The 18100-nt window shown below is 34.5% G+C and overlaps 1 protein-coding gene and 1 non-coding gene across 2 annotated transcripts; one reads left to right on the forward strand and one right to left on the reverse strand.

Annotated features, from left to right (window-relative positions):
* Positions 1–4932: 4932 nt before the first annotated feature.
* On the reverse strand, positions 4933–5004 carry Trnah-gug (transfer RNA histidin (anticodon GUG)). Its single transcript has one exon. It is a non-coding gene; the product is annotated as a tRNA-His (tRNA).
* A 3103-nt stretch (positions 5005–8107) lies between these two features.
* On the forward strand, positions 8108–9190 carry LOC105211967 (uncharacterized). Its single transcript, XM_011183681.3, has 3 exons — positions 8108–8556; positions 8629–8862; positions 8992–9190. The coding sequence occupies exons 1-3, from the start codon at positions 8448–8450 to the stop codon at positions 9102–9104; spliced, it is 456 nt and encodes a 151-aa protein (XP_011181983.1). The 5' UTR covers positions 8108–8447; the 3' UTR covers positions 9105–9190.
* The last annotated feature ends 8910 nt before the right edge of the window (positions 9191–18100 follow it).

Consider the following 18100-nt stretch of genomic DNA (forward strand, 5'->3'; position numbering starts at 1 on the left):
AGTGAGAACTCATCAAATTTAGTGAGTGAAAATACAGCATATGCTGCTAAATGCTAATTCTGAATAAAATTTTACCTAATAAAACGACAAATGAGTTACTTCATTCGAAAATTATATTTTTAATACTAAAAAATTGATTCAATTTAATTTTTTAATGAAAATATAAATTTAAATTAAATCTTGTTGGCTGTGACAGCAAACAGAAGATAGTATATTTATATATATGTACATATAAGGAAACAGACAATGTATTGCTGAAAGCAACTACAAATAAAATATGTAATACCAAACCATGCCATCTCCAACTCTTACAACTGACAAGGACAACAACTTCTTATCATTTAGACATGCACAGCTCAAGTGAAAGAAATAAATATTTATAAATGTATACATAAATTATTTTAAATCTGATATTCATTAGTGTTAAGTGAGTTTTATTTGCAGCAAAATTAATGCATGAATTCAGGCGCACACTCAGCAATACATCGAAACACACAGAAACACATGCAAACACAACTTCCGTAGGCATGCATATTAGGGAGAAGAAAAAATATCTGTTAGCAACAGCCTTGAATTTATATTCTGAAATTTATGTACGCTTAGATATGTGTGTGTGTAGAAGTAAATATGGATGTGCAAATATAAAGAGATATATGAGAGGCTCGTAAACGTGCTGACACACAGTTCCTTTCTTCCATCGAATTTTGCAAGACAAAAGTGCGATGATTTCGTGTTTTTTCTTGTATGTTTTATGTAATCATGTGCAGAGGAGCAAACAAATGTGTGTGTGTGCTCACGAACTAAAACAAAAAAGTTTACATACGAGTTCATACATAAATTAAACCAAATATATAGGAAGTATAATCAAAAAGTTTACGTATTTAAATGATTTTATTGGTACGTACACGAGTGCATATTAATTTTATAACATCTCATCAGTATGATATAGCCTTACACAGTGATTCAAGAAATTGTACGGAAGGTTGATTTGAAATGTTTGTGTATCCGAAACATAATAGGTTCGGCATATCGGACACGACTGAGAAGAGTTCGAATCCAATAGTTAGGAGACTATTACACTGATGGATCCACGAAAATATTAAAACTGCACTCATCAATTTTTTTCCAAGGAGTTAGTAAAATATCTCGAGGTCATGCTTCCAAAAATACGTCACCACTATTAAGGATAATAGCATTTTCGCACAGCCAAATTAATTGATCAATTAAAATTTTAATTGAGAAAGCAGTTTTTGCCCTTCACACTGCTACTCAATAATCGATCAGCTGTATTTTATTATATTTACATTTATTTTTTTTTAGTTTTCATAATAAGTTGGAAAGTTTTATCAGCTTATTGCTATTTTATCAATAACCAAAACCATTTTTTCTAGCAGCGACATCTACCGCTATTTTTCTGATATTTTATCAATAAATACAGCCAAATTTTCATGGACAACAACTCACAGTCAAAGGACGTATATGTGATTACAACTCGATTAAAATTCAATTAAAAATTAATGTAGAATATTTTTTTTTTATTTTGTATGGTAAATCGATTTAAATCAGCGGTTAATTGATCAATTAGGTCCTATGCGAAAAGGCTATAAGGTAAATATATAAGTGATGCTCTCATTACTGCAATTTTAGTTCTATATTATGTCGAAGTAAGAAATGAACTAATGAAAAATCCCATTTGCGGTTTATATTCTGGACGGTCTCTCGTCAAAATGACTTTGGGAGGAATCTTCGTAAGTCATTGGACGGAGTTGGGATCGTATTGGTGTATTATATTAATCAAGGTACCAACTAAATTTGGACTGATAAACGGAACTCTTTTAGGTAATTAATGAGGAATCGGATATATGTCTAGTCTTAAAAATATCCACATATTTTGCTTAGGAAATGAATAACCAAGCGTTTTGCTTGTTTCAGGTTATACATATCCTTATTTTCAGTATCAACTCTTCTTCTTATTATTATATATAATAATAATATTATTCATCACGAAAAAGAGTTACTAAGTCTACTTTGTAATCTTTCAAAATAGCCGAGAGATCCTTGGTAACACATTTGTCTAAATTATATCGAAACCGGAATGACAGGCTCCGGGCTCTGTTTTACCATTATTGCTCTCAGAGTATAATTAAAAGAACTCGCATCGGGGTGATGAAGTAGGTTCTAATCACCGATTTACTTTCAGGACGGATTATGAAAAAGTGAGGCCTTTTGGTAATTATAAGTTCAGAGTTTTGTTATGATTCACAACCAATCTAAGGTGGACTTCATAGCTGTAATTAGACATAGTCTTGAAACTACTGTCATCCGAAGAAAGTAGAATTCAGATGAGAACGTGAACTTTGCGATGCTTTTCAATACCGAATTAAAAATTATGAGGTTATGGACTTGCTACTGATTTACAAACATTAACTTTAAATATTTTCGATCAATTTCGAGATACACTGTACATGGTAGCGCTTATTCGAGTGTTTGTAATGGTATCAAAATTTTATTAATGTCGTACGAATAAACATGAGGAACAATAAAAACCCGACAACAACAACAAATACAATAACAAACGGAAACAAGTACTTGAGTGTGCCGGAAAAGGAAATGCTACTCACACCAAGCCGAAAAGGAGAAGCTAAAGAAATAAAAATAAAAAAATATATAAAACTTCGTTAACAATGGCAAACTGATAAGCATAACTTGCGCTGCAATGGCATGTGCAGAGTGATAACGGTATAACGCCTTCGGAAAAACTTCGCTTTACAACAATACCCACGATTAAGGCTAAGTATACAGACGGCATATAATATAAAAAGACGAGTGTGTATGTGAGCAGGTGCTTTGCCATAACAACAACTTTGTGTATTATTGCCAAAAGTTGAATTGCTGGGATGCGGCAAGCAGCAGGCCATAAGAAGCGAAATGTTTCGTTTTTTTTTTTTTGATATTTTTTGCACATATTTTTATAACTTCCTCTTGTTGGGAATTCTTTTGTTTCTCACATGAATTGAGTTATTCAATCAAAAAAAGGAAAATTGTATAAAACTCATTTAGAAAAAAAAAAATAAAAATAAAAATAAAAACGCGCTCATTTTCAACGACCTTTGCAGGCAAATGTCAGTTTGAAACTCATTTTATTTTACTTTGCTTTGTTTTTGTTTTTTTCTTCTTTTTTTTTGCCGTTTATACACACATACATATACACATATAATGTGCTGTGTATGATGGCAGATAATTTTGTAATAAATAAATGTAATAAAAACTTCTGTAATCAATTTCAATTTTAATGCTTTTCCTGCCGCTTTTGCTTCCTTTTTTGTACTGAGTGAGTGACTTCTTGCGTCTTATACCACACACTTTTCGATTTGAGTCTATATTTAATATTTAAGATTAAGATGACACTTGAAATTTAGAATTAAATATTTCAAAGCGTTAGATCCTGGCTAAGTCTTATGTGTCAAAAACCTTATTTCCGAAATTACTCGACCAATCTTCCAAGATTCCCAATGATATGCTGTGAAAATAGTCCAAATTGGTTCACAACCACGTCTACGTCCCATATAACAGAACATTGAAGTCGATCTGAATCGTTTACTTTACATTATATAAAGTAAGCACTAGTTAAGATATCGGAACAGAACTTTGCACAAATACTGCATTTATAGTGTAGCATCGCCGTTCTAAAAATCGCCGAAATCGGAACATAAGTTTGCAAGACCTTATATATCGCACATGAGGACCTCAGTGCTTATAATAAATTGTTTACCGAAAATATAAGTAAGTCTCTCATGTATTTTAATGAAATTCAGGGGGAATATGGTTATTCTAATAATATGTCTCCGTGACAAAAATTAGTGAAATCGGGTCATAACTTCCCCTATCTCCCATATACTTAATATTACAACTTTCAAAGAACCTAATACCATATATGTATATGCGAAAATGTGAGTCAAATTAAATAAATAAAATGTTCGGTGACACCCGAACTTATCTCTTCCCTACTTGTTTTTAATAATTTTATTAAACCGAAATAGTTTTGGACAAAAGATTAACTCACAGAGGATGTAACTCAACATCAAAAACTCCATCAAAAATGAAAGATCTTCCCTTTCAGACCGAAACAATTCCATTCCAACACTCTCACTTTTCTTTTCTCTCCAACACAATCCCTCTCAATCACCAATTACATTCGAAGCATATAACAATTAAATCGACTTTCATTAAAACACAAATAGTTGAACTATTACATTGCCATGTTAATAACGCTGGCCAAGAGCAGCAGCAGGCTTATAAATTAATTGCAACCCACAAGTGACTACTGATACCAAATTAAATATTCACTAACGTTGTTAATCAAATTAATTAGTGGTCTTCTGCCGCTGCAAACAATTTCATGCTTCTAAATAAACACAGGCGAATATCTTCCAAGAACTGCCAACTTGCCGCCTTCCCTTAACAAAGGTGTACACCGTACACGCCTGTCATATTTCATAAACGTTTTGAAAAGGACCGGCTTAACCCCCAGTGACCAATTTTCGGCTGCCTTTAATTAATTTCGACTTTGCTATTCATTTCAGGTGACTTTGTAGAGCGTTTTCATCAAATTTCAGTTGCGTAGGTAATGAGTTTGATGAATTGTATGGAAATTTATGGAAGCTATGAGCCAGACAAGATGAGAGTGAAGTAAGGATAAGCTAAGAGGCGATTAAGCTGAATTTCAAACGTCAGTTGGGACGGGTTGCTCGGAAACTTTGATAATGATATGCTATGAATTTATGATTCTTCTTTATGCTATTTTTGGAAGAAGTGTTCAAGAAAAAATATTGGAAAGTAATAATTTGAAAACACTTGAATAGAAATAAATAAATTTAACCAAAAAATGACAGCCTCCATTGTTTGCAATGTTCCATGTTTTGAACGGTACATTGCCGTGACCAGGATTCGAACCTGGGTTACTACGGCCACAACGTAGGGTCCTAACCACTAGACGATCACGGCTACTGGACGCTTATAACCATGCTCTAATAAAATATAAAATCATTTACAAGAAAAAATATGACTCAGCCCTAAATAGTGGTTAATTATTATATGCAGACAAAAAAACTAACGAACAATGCACGAAAAATAAACGCAACAGTAAGTAAAAAACCTGAAAATGGGGGCAAGCGATAACAAAGCAATATTAATGATTGAATGCTTGAAAAATAGAGCATAATAAGCGAAATACATTTAGAAAAGGCTTAAAGAAAGAAACTATAGCGCTGCATACAACAAAAGAGATATCAAACTATATGAGAGTATACAGGGTGCAGAAACTTTAATGTGGGTTAGAAAACTTTAAATACATTTGACGTTTACAAATCGAATTTCAGAATTCGGAATTTCAAGTTTCGAAATTTTGAAAATTTCCTTGGACGAATAATATCAAAACGTATCTGGTTCCCGACTTCTTTTGGATGAGGTGTACGCACCATTGAAAAGTCAAAAAAAAGTTCGCGATGATATCATCGGTTAACCATCCGAGATACTCGAAAAAAAATAAAATCAATAATGGTGGTGACTTGATGAAGGTGGTATTCCCAAAATAGTTTGAAAAAAATGTAATGGGTCAACGAACGAGTTTTCTACACATTGTCTAGATTTCTGGCAAGATATGATATACACGATAGGGAAGCTAGACTGAGGTCATTTTAATCTATTTCTTACATTATGCTCAAGACAAGAAGTGTCCTTATTTTATTTTCTTAAGACACTTCAAAATGTCTAAAAATTATCCCGAAAATATTTTCCCTTGACCAATATATTCTATATATAGTCAACGCCGATAGCTTGATTATCATATTCGGTCGATAGGGCTGCAGAAGGTGTATACAGGCTTCGATTTATTTTAGAAGGAGAAGAGACGACTGATTGCTTCATTAGTTATATAGTAAAATTATTTGATTCGAAGTGGATAAGTAGTCGTGATTTTAGTTCGATTTCGACGATTTTTAAAATATATGAAAAAGAGCGTTTATTTTTCTATTTCCGGATTCTTGAACTAACATCTCAGAAAATCTGTTTAAACCTTCCTATGTTAGGCGTAATGTTATTCATTCGACAGTTACCACACTTTTACTAGTTTCGAACATAATAGTTATATGGAAGGTAGGCGTGGTTATTACCCGACTCCTGACTTTCGAAAATGTTTTAAGGACTCGAGAAAATGTTGACACAAGTTTATTATGTAAATATAATTTGAAGTCATTACTATTTTTATTATTTCATTATTAAAAAATCCTATTTGCATATCCCTCTACTCATACAGTTAGCAGTGTCTAGTGTTTACACTTTCGCTAATGTTGATGACAGCATAAATTACTACAATTACGACATTTATGAGCGCAAAAATACTGTAGTACAATATACACAAGTGTCTAGCAAATAACTGCAGGCAAATTCAACTTGTTTAACTGCAATTCGTTTACATACATATGCGCCACTAAACGACACTATTTATACAGTTATTTATAGACATGTGCTTAAACAAAAAGTTCACAAAAGGAAATGGGAACAAGAGTAGCCGAGGGCTTGTATTTCTACTTTACTTATATAATAAATGTTATGGCGATTTGTTTATTTCTACCGTTCGACTTCAGTAGCAGCGAAGTGGCTAAATACAGGCTTTTCAGTAGAATTCAAAATAAATATTGAGATAATTGTGTCAATTTACGCACACACATTTGAAAGTAGGTTCAATCGATCGTAGATCGCTAGTACAATAATAATCCCATATTGAATCATTATCAAATAAAATGAAAGAGATCATCGTAAGTCAAGTTCATCCGACCTTAGGAAACCCTTTTTAAATAATATAGTTTTTCAAAATTTGTGGCAACGGCAATCGTGAATTTCTTTCCAGAAACAATAACGAATATAATAACAAAAGAACTAAGAAAATTCTTGGAGCCGTTCTCAAGTTCCTTTAGGCAAACATCAATAACTATATACTATTTCTTTTACAGTTTCTCTATACAAAGCTCCCTTGTTTATTTCTCTATATTTTCGGAGGGTTTTAGCTCTACATAACTAATTATTCTGAGCAAATCTCATTGGTTCTCCGTTTACCAGAAACCGGTCATTCAGATTAATTAATCAATTCAAATTTTTTTAGATTAGGTGGATATCGGATTGTTTATAAACGTGACTTATGGACCTTACTGAAACGGTACGTTTATAAGGGTGACTTTATATGGTATGGAGCTCACTGAAAATGAGGCAACAACGAATATTTTTTTATACAAAAAACTGCATTCATTTGAAGATTATGTATACAGTAGTCAAGAAGAAAGAATAATAATTGATGATCTCTTCAAAATTTTCCAATAATACATTTTTCTCACCGCCTATAATTAGTTAGGCGGCATGCCGACTCTTTAATCACAGTGGAAAGCGGCAACCGAAAAATCAAATTAGGTGAAAATAAAGAAAGAGACGCTACTGAATAATTAATGGTTTATTGACTAATAAAGCGAAATTTGTAAGCGCTATTCGATCACCCCGAAAATGTGAAACGAAATAGCAAATAGACGCCTACGCGACATTTAAATAACAACAAAAAATGCCAAATTTCTACAGTGGCCACTTAACGGCATAGACAAACCAGATGACAGGCACTCGAAAAAATGCTTGTTCACTTAAGTGGAAGTCGCTGTTGCCGGACAGACTCACTTTCGTTTTCAGTGAAGTGAGGGAAAAAATCGACACTTGTGAAAAAGTTATGTGAGTCAGTGTATGCATTTATATTTAGTTTGGCGCCCAAAGTCGCGATGCTGTCACAAGCTAAGGCTTAAGAGTGAACGCGAGCGTGTGCGCATGCGCGCGTATAATAAAATAAAACTAATAAATAAATGTAAAATATCGGGCAAAGAAAGCGTTCAATAAGCTAGGCAATAAGAGTTGACGAAAATAAATAACAAATATGTGTTAAAAACAAAAAGGAGAGTAGAAAAAAATTATATGTAAAACTGAAAAAATTAAAAAAAAAAATATCAGAAGCACCAACCGATGAAATAATCGCCGCTGACCGTAATGGACCAGTTTAGAAGGCGACGAAAACTGTGTGAAGTGCGGTCGCGACGGAGCCGGTTCGACAAGCCGCATGCGAGCTGGATTGAGAGCGCACAAGTAAAAGTGTAAAGAAAGTTCCCAGATGCTTAAGTTTCATAAGTTTTACGGAATTTTTACAAACCGGCAATAAGTGTTGCGACAGACGTAATTTCGGCTTAGCGGCGCGCAGACATCAAAAAACGGTCAACGCACACAACATTCGAACCGGCTTAAACGGTAGCACTAAAGCTAAACAGCAGCTAGGGAAGTCAGAGAGGGAGAGAGAGTGGGGGGCATAGGCTGTATAACACAAAAATACTTATTTTCATATAGACACATAAAAATTTGCAATTATGTTGCAAGGTATGAAGGCAAATCAGCTGGTTTTGTGGTTGCTGTTGTCGCTATTTTTAGCCAGCCACGCAATCGAGCTGTTGGAACAGAATACCAATGAACTATTGGGTAATACACAAACAATATATTTTTTCTTCGCTTTTTGTTTAATTCTCTTCTCTTTGCAACCTTGAAAAAAAGAACTGAAGGCAACAAATGCAACGCAGACAAATCAAACCGCCTCAATCAAGGCAGCTAGCGATGCCATACCACGACAATATCCACCACAATTTGGCGGGCCCTCAGGTGGTGGCGGTGGTGTTGGCGCCGGTGGCGGTTTTAACAATTTCGCCGGCTGTCCACTCTGCGATTCCTCCGTTTACAGTTATTGTTCGCAGAAAATGTTGCACGATGGCTGTTGCTGTGATTTTCCAGGTATGTGAATAGTAGAATAAATGTCATGAACAATTCTCGAATAATCTATTTTAATTTACTGTAGAACTAAGAATGTTATATCATGTAGAAATCATTAAATTTATTTATTTTCACTTTCTTTCTTTTCAGTACCCCAGCTGCGCCCTCCGCAGTGTTTCTATACTGACTGCTCACTGTTATATGCTAAATCCTGTTATGAACACTCGCTAATCAAGAACTGTTGCTGTAACAATCCATACTGAACAAATGATTGCACCTAGTAAATATTTAAAACTAAATTGTATTATTTATTTATTTATTAATAAAACTAGATTTATTAGTGTGAGACTTAAAATATTTGTTTTGATTTTATCTAATATCTACCTTTAGTACAACCCGTTCGAATACAAAGGTACTGAAATCAAATTATCCCAAGATAGCTACAAATATTGAAATTCTCGTTTAAACCTTGAGTCATAAAATTAAGCTAGTTCCTAAAGCTAGCGGGTTAAAGCTAACAACCGATTAAGTAACAGCTATCTCAAAGGCCAACTTCGAAAAAATATTGCTTCATTGAAAACTACACGTCTTAAAAAAACTCCGGTTAGTTCGGCACATTCAGCAAATATAGTTCTTGGTCGAATAAGTCCAGATCTGTTTTATAAATAAAGCCTCAACTGTGGCTAGTAAAGATGGCTTCACAATTAATTATTCACTGGAAGGGTATGGCATATCGAGTTTTCAAATATTTCGATACAAAGCTGTATCTTTTGCCCCGATTATCCTTATTTCAATCACTGTTATTCCTTCTTCAAGCACAATTCAATCACTGCGAATCAAAAATCCTTATTCTAGAATCGTTTAGATTCATTCAATTAAATGTCACTACTAAATGTGTATTTGGGGATATCGGTTTATCTTGTCCATAATGACCTTACATTCTCACAAAATTTTCTATAGCTAAATTGAAATCGTTCGCAACAATTAAGATACATCTGAGAAACGTTCCCGGGAATGCATTGCAAAAGGCGACTAAACTAAGTTTTTCAGGCTCCAACTATCTCAAAGAGGCCAAAACTCAACATCATTAAAGGAGTTAAATAGTTTTAGGGTCCTCATCTAATGGAACGCTTTGTCTGGTTTGATAACATTTAGTCCAAATCTGGCGCTAAAAGATAATACTGCCTGCTGTACAATATCATTGTGGTTTCAAACAAGGCCATATAAAGGGTTATTCAATAAGAGCCCTCAAAATTTAAAAAAATAAAACGATTTGGAATATCAGTGAAATTTCTTATTCCTGTGAAGTTACATTCGATGCTATTATGTATGGAACTCGATTTTTTTTTGCATGATCAACACGGGCACGCTTGCAAAAGTCCAGGCGCTGAATCCAGTTTTCGCTTGTTGGCATAGACCATAGACTTGACGTAGCGTAATTACCAAGGCGGCAAATTGACTGGACCATTTCGAGATTACACGTTCACCAAACTTGCGTTTTCAATAAATCGATTGTGTGTGGCTTGTGGCGCTGTCATGTTGGAACCACATATTGCCTAAGTCCATATCATCCAATTCGGGTAAAAAAATTCGGTTACTTCGTACTTCGGAAGAAGTACGGCCCAATAACGGCGCCGGCCCATAAACCGCACCAAACCGCATTTTGTGGAGTACGTGTGAATTGCTACCTGCTGGTAACGAATAATTTGCTTATTGACGAAGCCATTCAGCCAGAAATGAGCCCACCATAAATTGAACATAGCGCTCTTAGAGTTAAGGCCACTGACTTCGAATTTCGGTTGTAAATTTTAATAATTTCGACTCGTTGTTGGATCCTAAATCTTTCCATGATGAAATGACAATACTTACTGAAGAGAAATGTCAAAAGTTCGGGAAAAATATGACGTCGTTTGCTGTCCCTATCGGTCTACTTTTGTAGCTATCCCAAAGAAAACCCCTTTATATGTTAATAAGAAATCTTTAAAGAAATCGAACCAATTGGGCACTTAGTCCGTTCGGTTGTAGATAATCAATAGATAAAAGGCCACCGGGTAAGCAGAAGACTGTTCAGTCTATAGAAAGCATATTATACTCTGATATCAAACTAGTATATTCGATTTGTAAGTCTGTGTTATCGATAACTTTCTATCGACTACTTGCTTAGTACCAAGCTACTTTTACCGACCAGTACTTAATAAATATTTTATAAGATATTTGCAAATAAATACTATGCCAGACTTCTGTGACGGAGTTCAGAAACTAATTCTAAGAAGAACAAAACTTGGAAGTACAATTTCTATATGTTTTGAAAGATTCTCGAAATGAAAGCTCTGTTACCAGTTATACAACTTCAATAAGATCGCATATTATAATGGATACTAATGATTTGAAAAACAATATTATTACTGCTCTTTCGTATTTAAGTAAATATATTATTAAAACAGCAAATACCAATTTAAATTAAAGTAAACGTCTACTCTTCTTTGTATTCTTCATTCCTTTCAATTCTATGCTTTGTTTATTTAAAGCGGATATACGAAATATGCCACAAGTAACCATAGAAAGTGGCATAAAATGAGCATTTTATGTAACGATGGCTATCAAAGTGCGTCAATATTTCCACAATGACGCCCGTAACCACCACCTTCCACCCACCGACGAGCAACGTGAATGCACGAGTCCACCAAGCATACGCGGAGCATTACAAAGTAATAAAGATAGTCGAAATGTGAATGCGCAGCCAAATGCGAGTGAACGAATGAAGGAACGAGCGTCCAATTAATGCATTCAAAATAAATTCATTCAATTAAAAGGCATATTTATGTAAATTTTATTTATCATTACAATTAAACAAAACGCAGCAGCTGAGCAACTAGAAGATTGGCTGCTTAGCCACTTGGCTTTGGTTGGAGCTTCAGTAGGCTGGCGCTGGGCACATCACGCGGCAGCGGTGGCGTTGTTAATGAGCTTTGCCATGAGCGGCGAGCGCGCGCCACTGTCAATGCCCGCAAATTGAAAGGCAACGTACATTTTGTTATGGTTGTGTGGTGGCTATAATTAAAGCCGAAATAGCGAATCGGGCGAGACAAAGCGGAAAAGTAGCTCCGCATAGAAGCTGTGCAAGTAAAAAGTGTTGCCAAAATCTGAAGCAGCGCTCCGCTGCGCCAATCCATGCCAAGTCAAATAAAGCAAAACTTAAGTGGCGCGTTGGTTGAATAAAATAACAATAATAACAACAATAACACCAACAGCAGCAACAACACAAATGGAGCGCATAAAGCTAATAAAGAATGAATGGCCGCAGTTGTGTTGGCTTAGCAGAAATTCGAGAAGTTATTTTTAGCTGGGAAATGCGTTAATTAATTTCTTTACATAGCAAACTTGCGCCAAAAAAACTAAAGAAGAAAGTGAATAAAAAAGATAAATAAAAAAAAACAAAAAAAAACATAAAAAAAGATAAATAAAATATAAAAAATAATAATTTCTTGTTTATCTTCGGTTTTAATGTATTTACTTCATGCTTCCATCTGCAATTATTTTACTTCTCCAAATTGAAATTATTTCAACTAAAATTATTTTTATTAGAAAAAAAATCCTAAAAAATTTAATTGAATAATATTCGGCTGTGGCTGCATGCAACACGCACAGCAGCCGCATGAGCGTTGTAATTATATGTACACATCATGAGGAAGTAACGTCTCTCTCCTCAGGTGCTACATGCCAAAGACAGGTACATCAGCTGACCGTTAGACTTGCTGACACATAAACACAACTCACAATGGATTGACCAACTGACAGTTAAATAATAGCAATCAATAAGCCGGAGTTACGCCGCCTAGATTCATGTTGTGACACACTGATTACTCAGTTGATGTGTGATGCGGACAAACTCAAAAGCGGAAATAAGGAAATATTGCTAAATTGCTAAATTGCTGGAATGGCCATCACCGACATGAAGCAACACCGATGACTAAAATGATTATTTGAAAATATGTTGAAACGGATGACTAACACACAACCAATACCATTTTGACCAAGAGTACACATTCCCCTAGCCCGGTCACTCTATTACTACTGTAATACCTCTCAACTGTGATACCTTAATTCGAAGATTAAACTCACAAAGGAAATCTAAACAGTTCAAGCTCCAAAGTCTCTCATCTCTTAATATGAAAACAGTAAGGTATTTCATCAAATAATATGGCTACTTTTGAATGAAATAACTGATTTCGAGAGTTTAGTGGTCGGAACCTTTCAAATTACTGTCAATCCAAGAACTTAGCTGATGGTCTGGACCTTTCGTATTAGTCGTTTGTGGGTAATCCCAAGACTTAGCATCAGTGAAGATTATTTCTGAAAAGGGACTTATAAATAGCAAAAATGCATGAGCTACAAGACCGCTTCATCGATATTTGATTACTATTTACAGAGAGACATGGTGATTTTAGAAACACCTAAAACATTTCTCGAAATAGAAAAGTGATCTAACTTTATAGCAACTTTGAATTGGATCTACGATTCCTGAAGATAGGAATTAATACATACAGATCTTTAAATGACTTTGTCTATTGAGAACTATGTAAATATATTATAATCGATGATGAGATACCGAAAAATGTGAATGTTTGTGTTATCTTGGTGGATATTTCTTAATACGTAGTCCAGTTTAGGGATGCAAATTTTAGCGACTATAGGTTATAGGTCAGCCCGCAGAAAAAATAAATGTAGAAAGATCTTTCCACCAAATTGAAAAACTCGACAAGTATCTTTTTCACGAAGACTCGTCGGCTTTACGAATGTTATACCTGTAAAGCCCGTCAGATTTTCAAAAATTTTGGATATCCATTAAATGTTTTAGGAAGAGTCAGTTTCAACTCATGTAAGGTCGATTATCTCCATGCAAATGATTTATATATTACAGGCAAACAAACAAATAACTCAAGCCGTCAGTTTCGTCGACGTTTGAAATATACGGAATGTAACGAGTCGAAATATATATATGTGAGTTCTCCACATGTCTCTAAAAATTGAAACCCCATATGGCTCTTTGAGAAAAAGTGTTAGTTTTCTGTTTACCAGTTTTCGACTAGACGGCCTCTATAGTACGATAGGGTGGACCAATTATTGAAATTTGAAAATGGTGTTAATAAATATAGTGTATTGGGAAACATATCCTAATGCTTTTTGGTAAAAAGTATTTGAATGGGACCTAACTTATTTTGGAAAGAGAAGATTTAGAGATTATTATCTTAATATCACAAGAAAGGGTAATAATTTCTCTTGAAACCCAAGAATAGTTTTGTCAAAAAACTATCAAGATACTGTAAGAAGCATTGTAGAGTTGTCAAACTATAAAAAACGGGAATTATGGACTTAATAATTTTACTGACAATTTAAATCAGTGGGTCTCATAATGCGTTTTTTCGACGGTTTTCAAGCATAAATCGGCCGGTACTGCTGCAATTTCATGTTCGATATTCGCACGAAGTTGTCGCTGGCTGAAGAAGTCGCTGGGTTGTTGGCATAGACCATATACTTGCGTAGCCCCAAACTAAATAGTCTAACGGCGTCAAATCGCATGACCGAGGCGGCCAATTGATTGGGCCATTTCGTGCGATAATACGTTCACCACACCTGGTTTTCAATAAATCGATTGTGGCATTCGCTGTGTGGCTTGTGGCGCCGTCCTGTTGGAACCACATATTGTCTAAGTCCATATCTTCCAATGTAAGCCAAAAATATTCGGTTCCCACTAAGCGGTAACGATTCCCATTCACAGTAACGTGCCGGTCTTGATCATCACGGAAAAAGTACGGTCCAGCTGCGCCTCCGGCCCATAAACCGCACCAAACCGTAATTTTTTCGGGATACAATAGTGACTCATGGAGTACGAGTGAATTGCTGTCTGACGAATAACGCATATTTTGCTTATTGATGAAGCCATTCCCGACCATAAATTCGACGTAGCGCTCTTAAAGTTGAGACCACTGACTCCGAATTTCGGTACTTCGTATCGGTACTACATTTTAATAGTTTCGATTCGTTGTTGGAACATATGCTTTCCATGATGAAATGACACACCTTACTGCAGCTGATGTCAAAAGAGGGGAAAAAAATAAGACGTCGTTTGCTGTCCCTATTGGTCTACTTTAGTAGGGTCCCTTTTGAAAAACCCTTTAATACATACTTAAACTTAATTTAATTAACCGTATAACCTTGAAAAAAGTAAAAATCTGAAAATCTGTTTAATAGAAAAAAACTCTCCACCCTAATGTACTCATACCTCAGCGCGCGCATTCCCACTGCTGGCAATCGCGTTTCTTACTCACATGTCGCTGACAGCTAACGACTATTTGTCAAATTGATTGCTAGCATAACAGACAATACAGCTGCGACAGGAAACGAAGTGAGTTGTGAGTCGGAAAAAAATTGAAACTAAAAATTTTTATGCGAAATAGAAATTGAATGACGCACTGGGGAAAGGATTTGGCAGCAATGCTTCATATTTCTTTTTTAATATTGGAAGCTTCAAAAAATGTGGGCGTTATGAAATGTTATGGCAGTTGTTAGATTTGATAACGTAAATCTATACATAACTACCGACATACAAAGTATGTGTAACGGCACATATGACTATGAGTATGCCGGTTTGGGTGCGCGCGGAATTTCACACCTGTCGTACGCCACTGACAAGCCTTCAATCAGTCAACCGAAATCGTTTGATTTATTAATTTCGATATTTGACACTTGTCAAAGTTACCGCTTTTTAATTTCAAATTTAATTTTAGTAGATAATTAGCCATAGAAACTGGTAACTCGTTTGCTTTTTAGTATATTTAGCAAGTCTAATTGTATATGCTTCGCTACTTAATCAGCAGACACTCCCTACGCCAGCTATTGACAAACTTCCGTTTTGTCATTTATAAATTTTGAATGAAATTTTCATTGGTGAAATTAGCGTGAAATAAATATTTTGTCCATTTTTTTCGCCAACTCATTTGTTTACTTCACAAGGTGTTGTTGTTGAATTGAGCGTCGCTGCTTGCTTCGGCTGTTCGACATCATCGATCTCGGCTTTCGCTGTCACACTTTCTTCTCTTCACTATTACATAAACGTGAGCATTTCTGAGTGGAATTATTTTGATTTTTGATTTTTATTGTTGTAGTATTTAATAGGGTACAACATTCCACGATGTTTACAGCATCCGACGATGGTCCATGAATACACATTTACATATCTTAACGCCATTCAATACGCGTTTGCGCCGGCCGCTGCAGTCAATATCAGATTACATAAGCGCAGAAGGCACTAATTTCACGTTGATTATATTATTAACGTTTAATTTATTAATTTATGTAGTACTCGTGCACCGATGCTCATACTAATGTGTGGAGCTGTGTATACTCATACATATGTATGCTATTTTCTAAATAATTTTGTGTTGAATTTTTAATTAAAATTTTATTTTTTTCTTTTATTGGTGAAATCATTGATTATAGTTAAATTAAATTTTTTTTACTTACTAATTAAGTACGCATATTAGTTAAAGCTATTACAAAACAATGGAAACGTTGAAAAGTGCACGCACGAAGTGGATTTAGTAGCGCATTATTAGTATGCTACTAAGCTTCAATTAAGCGTAGATTTTCATGTTTATGAGTAGGTGATGTGATTCGCAAGAAAATGTTGTTAGCAGCTTAGTATAGTATTTCAAGAATTAGCAGAAGCACAAACAATAGTTATATATTGTATATGGTTACAATTTTTCTGAGAGAGTTGTTTCCAATAATATAGAATTAAAAGAAGGAGAAAGAAACAGAAAATTAAAAATGGATTTCAGAAAATGAAGATATGAGATTAATAATCTCGCGTATTGAGAAAATTCCAGTCGCACAAGAAACAGATGCAGGGAAAGACATCAAAAGTAAGGGAAATCAACCAATTACTATGTACACCGGCTACCAGATGAAGCTTATATACAGAAGTCCAAATTACCAAGATAATAAGACATTGATACTTTCGTGAAATAGAAATAATTAGATATTTAGATATTTATAAAATTCGATTAAACTGGTTCATTAAAAAAACAAATTTATTTACAACATTTGTAGAACTTTTCTTATCAAATACAAATTAAGTGAAATTATTGAGTATTTAACCATTTAAACCACTTACTATGCAATAAGGTTGAAATTCTGAAAAAATATATCTAAATCTGTTAAAAGAAGATAGGATATATAGGAAACTACAAATAATGTATGATGAAATAATGATGGGATCTGAGATATCATATGGTAAAAATGAAGTTTACATCTTTCTATAATCTATACGAAGAGTTCCACTTAAAACTATCCGACGTCATTAAGGTACTAAAATAATTCTATAATTTATAATTCAAATAATCAATAATGCAATACATTAATTAAAATATAATTAATTGATCATACAATAAATTAAATCCAATCATAATTTGTATAAAACTTTTTTGAGATCGATATGAAATAAAAATCATTAAGGAGACCTCCCCCATTCTCGGTTTAAAAAAATCGATTTTTCTTTTTTAATTTAATTCGAACCTATAACTATTCAAGAATGTTCATTTAAAATTTCAAAAACCCTTGAAGATATAGCCGAAGCGTCAGGCGACGACGAGAGCGCGCATAGGCCACCTCACAGGTACCTACTTCTCTTTAGTGCCCCTATTCCTTCAAGGGTTCCCCTTCGGCATATTTTGTGACGAAACCAACGACGCGAAGAAAATCAAGCGTATGAAGAAGCGGAAGGAATTTTATATGGATATGGCATAGCTGTTTGAACGTAGGTAGGTTTTATACCCAATAATTTGCTTCTCAAAACTTTAAACGCGTTTTTCTCGAAACAGTGTTTTTACGACTGGTGCATGAGGTTACTCAAAACCTATTAATCCAATCGGTTCCAAATTTTAAGGTCCGCCATTTTGTTAATTTTTGTGCGCAACTAATAATCTTAGTTCATACCAGAGCCAAACATGTACTCTTTCTAATCCCGTTGGAACTTTTGGTTTCAGATGTTCCAGTGAGCGGAAATCACATGCACCGCCGAAGAGAAGGGCTTTTCTTTGATCACAAATAACAACAAAAAATTTATGTAAAATCGTTTCTTATTTTTTAAGTCTTCAAATAAATGTATGGAAAGTTACAACCTTAACAAATAATTTATGTTCATTTACCAACTCATTAAAAATCATCACAATTTGAAATCGAGAATGGGGAGGTCCGC

Source organism: Zeugodacus cucurbitae, chromosome 5, assembly GCF_028554725.1.
Source record: "Zeugodacus cucurbitae isolate PBARC_wt_2022May chromosome 5, idZeuCucr1.2, whole genome shotgun sequence".
NCBI classification, from domain to species: Eukaryota; Metazoa; Arthropoda; class Insecta; order Diptera; family Tephritidae; genus Zeugodacus; species Zeugodacus cucurbitae.

What these genes read in the sequence shown, in the direction of transcription:
- LOC105211967 (XM_011183681.3), top strand. Translation starts at nt 8,448, where the DNA reads ATGTTGCAAGGTATGAAGGCAAATCAGCTGGTTTTGTGGTTGCTGTTG. An exon ending in GAATACCAATGAACTATTGG is followed by an intron (nt 8,557 to 8,628) that starts GTAATACACAAA and finishes CTTGAAAAAAAG; the next exon opens with AACTGAAGGCAACAAATGCA. An exon ending in CTGTTGCTGTGATTTTCCAG is followed by an intron (nt 8,863 to 8,991) that starts GTATGTGAATAG and finishes CTTTCTTTTCAG; the next exon opens with TACCCCAGCTGCGCCCTCCG.